The sequence below is a fragment of the Etheostoma spectabile genome, chromosome 16 (genome assembly GCF_008692095.1).
Source record: "Etheostoma spectabile isolate EspeVRDwgs_2016 chromosome 16, UIUC_Espe_1.0, whole genome shotgun sequence".
NCBI lineage: Eukaryota > Metazoa > Chordata > Actinopteri > Perciformes > Percidae > Etheostoma > Etheostoma spectabile.
Window position 1 is genome coordinate 5,957,933 of NC_045748.1, and position 5,303 is coordinate 5,963,235.

Here is a 5,303-nt window from a genome sequence, read left to right on the forward strand (position 1 = left end):
TTCACAAAGAAAATTGGTGTCCTTAAAAGGTCGGATTTTTCTATTAAGGCATTAAGATCAATTTCCAAAAGATGGGTTTTTTTATTCCACTTTAGCATGGGTGTGAAACTTCCAAGCCACTGTATATACATAGACTGCTGCATCACGCTGCATGGGCATGCTCATGTTGCATAATATATAATATGTATATCATATAAGATGTTAGGTCTATGTAAGGTCTTTTTCTGGATATTAAATGTTACATATCCTCCTGAAGTATATTTTTATTCTCGTACATTGTGAAGTAAACTATGATGAATAAAAAAAGAGTTAAGTAAGAAGTTAAAACACTCTTCCAATCATTTTTTCCTGTCCTCTTCTAGGCCAGCTCAACTACCTGGGCGCCAGCCACCAGGTGTGGCACATACTGGTGGTGGTGATGTTTTACTGGTGGCACCAGACGGCTCTTAACATCATGCACTTCAGACACAGCCAGTCCTGCCCGGCCCAGTCCACCAGCAGCTAAGTTGAACTGATCAATTGTTGTGGAAAGGCAATCAGCTGCAATCAGGCTAATATCGATCATTGTTAGTAGACACCAGTTAAACTCAATAATCTGTCATTTTTAGTAGACATCAGTTAAACTCAATATGTTAATATTCAAAAAGTTCTTCCCAGCTAGCTGCTGGTTAGAATTCGCTGCCTAAAGGTATTTCAACCACTAACTACCAGAGTCTCGTGACTATTAGCTGCTACGGTGTAAGCCTGAGAGTCTGACGGTAGCTAGTAACTTTCACTGAGCCGTTGGTGACTGTTTGGCTGCCGTCAAAGGCCACTGTATAAGTCTACCGTCTCCAACAGTAGATATCAGATATGTGGCTTGACTCTACTCTAAATGTTGTAATTATTAATCAATATATTGATGCATGAAGCAGGAATTTAAATTGGTTTGTAGAAACCAACTAAGGTTTGGTCTTTTTAATTGGTGAGCATGTTATCTCATGGTTTGTTAAGGTTGTGATTTTCTTTTTGTACAAAAGTATTGAAATATACCCATACGGATAATTTTGAATCAAACATAATAGCCTATGTAAACAAAGACTTCTTTGAATTATCAATGTTTTCCTACAAGATTAGATTGTATGAAATCTCAATGAAAGGTGGAAAGCACCGAACAAAAACACCACAACTGGAAATTCTACATGTGGACACTGTGAACTGCCTGTCTCTGGGAGAAAAAAACCCGCCTCATGCTTTTGAACAAATAGTTAAAGGTCAGTCAACGATCAATCTGCAATATCCAAGAAAAAAATGCGGCAACCGTATTAAGCCTGCAACGCATTGTTTTCTTAGAACTGCTATCTCCATCGCTCCATCCCACATCAGGGACATTTTTTATTTACTTACGTTCACTGGTACGCACATCTATGTGCTCTGAGATGTATGCCACCACACAAATGGTTTTTGGAGCTCACAGCATTGGAAAATTACATTTTGTCATTTTTTACAGGGATACTTTGCCAAATTCCAGCAAGCCTTGTATCATTACATTGTGGGTAGTATGTGTAAATGAACTAGGGTAACCTTCCATCCATCTTTCGCCCAGATCTTCCTGCTCCTCTTCGAGCTCAAAACCGCTGGATTACGCCTTTCGCGTCATTCTGCGATATTTTGCTGGTTTGACGGCTGTTGCTTGAACTACAGATTTTTTGGTATACTGACACAAAAAGAGAATAGAAGCAGATAGAGAGAGACGCCTCCCTCTCTTTCGCTCTCTCTCAAACTCAGACCCCACTCAGATTAAACTGTAAAACTAGACAGCGCTCATCAAATTTGAACCGAGATTATGTTACCGCATTGGCAAGTCTTCTCAACAAAAATATTTTCAGAAACACAATTTAGCTTACTGTTACCGGTTTGTGATCAGCCATCTGCCACATTGCTTTCTGTGACGTGCTTGCATTCACAGCGGGAGTTTTTATTGGGCCAGTGCGACGCATTACCGTCTGGTAGTTGAAGGTATTCTACCTTTTTGAGCAAAAGGGAATGCGACAGCCCCTTTCCTCTGTTCTCTCTGGTCATGTAGCACCAATTTTAAATGTTTTTGCACCATTCTGCTGCATAGCAATCCAGTTTTATAAAAGGATCCTCTTCCTAGTGGTGAAATACTTCTAAATAACTTCTTAAGCTGTCACTGATTGGTCACCCCCTGTGGCTGATAAGCCAGGTGGCTGTCGGTTATCAGCCGGGCAACCGTTGGTTCATAAAGGCTGCATGTGTGAAAGATGGTTGTTATTGTCTATTTGATGCTGTTTAAATGAGGCCAGTGTAAAGTGTTACAGCAACCTGAAACCCTTTTCCCCCACTGTACACTTTGGGAGATGTTTTGTTATGTTTTTGGTTATTTATACAGAATTCCTGTGATGTTTGTACTTCATTTGCCTTATTATCTTTTGAATAAATGTACTGTATTCGCACTTACTGTTACAATCGGTTTTAGGTCAAGAAGAGAACATAAACCTGAACAAAAAAAATAGTCAAACTCAAACCGATATCATCTTTGCTGTTACACCACAAGGCCAGTATGGTTTGTTTTTAATGTTGTACAATTTAATATTAAGAACAAGTTATGAATTTTAGGTAAGATCACTTTCTTCTGCAGAGCTGGTACAGGTGCTGAAAAAAGTGACTTAATTTAGCCTTTAAGGGTGTGTGTTTATTTGACATGAACATCTAATTATCATAAACTGGCTTGATATTTTTTTAAGATGTCATGATTGTTTGATCCTACTTAGATTGTGTTTTCCGTGAATATCATTTGTACGATAAAGCTCTGTTGCTGATTTATGAGATGTTTAATATTTATTTCAGTGCCTGTGCAAAATTATATTTTTAAACCTGAATAAAGAATGCTGGGAAATAAATTGTTGGTGAGGAGTTTTATGATAGCTCACAAATATTTTTTTTTAATTTTAATGTCTTTTTACCCTAATCCATATTAATCCCATTATCGCTGCAGAGGAAGCAGCATGTGCTGGTTGCTGTTGTTCACATTATTGAACGAGAGAGGGCAGCATTGGTCCAAAAGTTGCACGTTTACAAGAAAGGGTTCAAAGAACACGTGGGTGCACATTTTCAGATGTTTGCGTATCCTACTAACACACACATTCTGTTTCACATACCCGTTTCTCTCCATGTAAGGAAACGTTTTTGTTCCCCGATTTCACCAGTTCATCCATCCATTGTCTTCTCTGAATCTTGTCAGTGTTTCGCAGCCGAGGGCTTTGTTCAGCCAGTGAAAGTGATTCACTTCAGTTAGCAAATTGAAAATGACATGCTTGTTAAACACAGGGATGTCCTGCTGACAAAGCAGATTACAGGTCAGATCACATGTTCATAGTGGCTGTCTCAGAAGCCTGAAATATACTGTAAATCCGCCTCTCTCTAACCTTGCTATTGTGCACAAAGTCTCTCAGTTGCTTCAGATTAATTTAAAGAACTAATCCAGCAATCATTTTTTTGATTTGATTCCTGTCTGACGGCAATGATGTCATCCACAATGACTTCTGGATCTGCTGTGTCCATAGTTTTTGGAGGAAATGATACGCCATCACTAAATCTCGTCATGCAGTAATGGATATTTGTGCAGTTGGTGTCTGACACCGTAATGATGGGACATCCTCCTGAAAATACAGTTGGCTTATAATTGATTTTCACTGGGTTAACAAGCTCATTTCAGTGTTTCTTTGTGAAAGGAATAGTTTGCCATTATGAGAAATAAACATTTAGATTTTTTTTTTTGGTGAGCGGTGGATGAAAAGGTGGTTTCCATCTTCTCAACTTAACGTCCACCAGAAAGAGGATCACATTTTACCGAAAAAACCATATACATTTTAGGATGCTTTCTTTTTAAATCAACGCAAAATAAGGACGGAAACATCACTTTTAAGATTTACCGTATCTCTGTCGACACTTTTTGACTGACAAGATGGCGGATAGCGTAACCTTTCTTTTTAGTAAACTCTGTGTACGCAAACTATGTTCTCAAAGCTGAGTTCATGTGTAGAGCCCCTGGTGATACTTCAAGCCAAGTTTCATGTTGTGTAGTATTTTAGAAATGATTTTAATGCTATCATAGCAGTGCCCCTAGCACTCCCATCCAAAAGGCCATTTGAAAACCAAAATGCGGTCAATCTTAAAAGTGGTGTTTCCAGCCTAATTATGTGTTTAAACAAAGTTTGACTTGGGTACATTCACAAAAATAACCTGGGTTGCACTTTGGCGAGAGTTACGCTTTAAGTAGACGTCTATCTGTCTTCCTGTTTTTGTGTCATTCAAAACTATTTTGACCATCACAAGACATTAGGTAAGTGTTTGAAAGTATAATATTTGTGTTAGCAAATAATAGCCATGAGTAGATTGCCTCATGGACTAATGGATAGTTGTGTGGAGCCTGACACAGCGGCGCCGTGTTAACTGTTAAAGCTGCTCAGGTTGTCAACACCAATCATCATTTTGGGAAACTTTCATTTGGGGTAGTTTTTAATTTAAAAGATGAAGTTGACTCCAAAATAAGTGGCAATATCTTTTAAATTTTAATGTATAAATATGCTTCTTTTAGGCTTCAGCTAGTGACAAAAAGTACAACTTCACATTTACTTTTTACATTTTGTTACATCTTTTAGCATATTTATTGTCAATCTTTTTTTGAAAGGGGCAGTCCACTGTATCCCAATAACTATTAATTCCATCTGAGGTCTGCAGATTATCCAGAACCACACCATTATTTCTGAGAAGACCGATTGCTGCTGGGTTTAGTACATTACAGCTGTGGGCCATAGAATCAAAACAATGAGCTGAAAGATGCTAAAACACTCCATAGATTCTTCCTTGATACGATAAACATGGTAAATGGCAATAATTCAGACACAAGCTCTTCACTAAAAAATTGTCAGTTTAATTCAAGTATTAAACAGTAAGGCAGTGTTTGTACTCTGTGTTGAATGTCAACACTGTCAAAAATGAAAGTGAAACAGACTTCCCCTAAAGCATAATGTAGTCATTATTCAAGTTAACGTGCTCATATTATGCTTGTTTTCAGGTTCATAATTGTATTGAGAGGTTATATCAGAATAGGTTTACATGGTTTAATTTAAACCATATTTTTGTTGCACTGCACATTGCTACAGTACAACAAATGCGCAGTAGCTAGGTCAGCACTGCTAGCCAGTCAGAAGCAGAGTATAAGGGCGTGCCATGCTAGCAGCGAGACAAGCATTATAACGTGTGTTACAAAGTGACGCACATTTGTCACGGAAGTAAAG

General features: G+C 38.1%; 2 protein-coding genes across 2 annotated transcripts in view; one reads left to right on the forward strand and one right to left on the reverse strand.

The window, feature by feature from the left end:
* The window catches only part of LOC116703893 (progestin and adipoQ receptor family member 3), a 6,819-nt gene extending 5,596 nt beyond the window's left edge, over positions 1 to 1,223 (forward strand). The window contains exon 7 of the mRNA XM_032538932.1: positions 363 to 1,223. Within this exon, the coding sequence (XP_032394823.1) occupies positions 363 to 505 (143 nt within the window). The 3' untranslated portion in view covers positions 506 to 1,223. The remainder of the gene's footprint in view (positions 1 to 362) is intronic.
* A 3,692-nt stretch (positions 1,224 to 4,915) lies between these two features.
* The window catches only part of slc26a1 (solute carrier family 26 member 1), an 11,409-nt gene continuing 11,021 nt past the window's right edge, over positions 4,916 to 5,303 (reverse strand). The window contains 1 exon segment of the mRNA XM_032538931.1: positions 4,916 to 5,303. This exon segment is cut by the window's right edge and continues 2,286 nt beyond it. The gene's annotated coding sequence lies outside the window, so the exon portion shown is untranslated.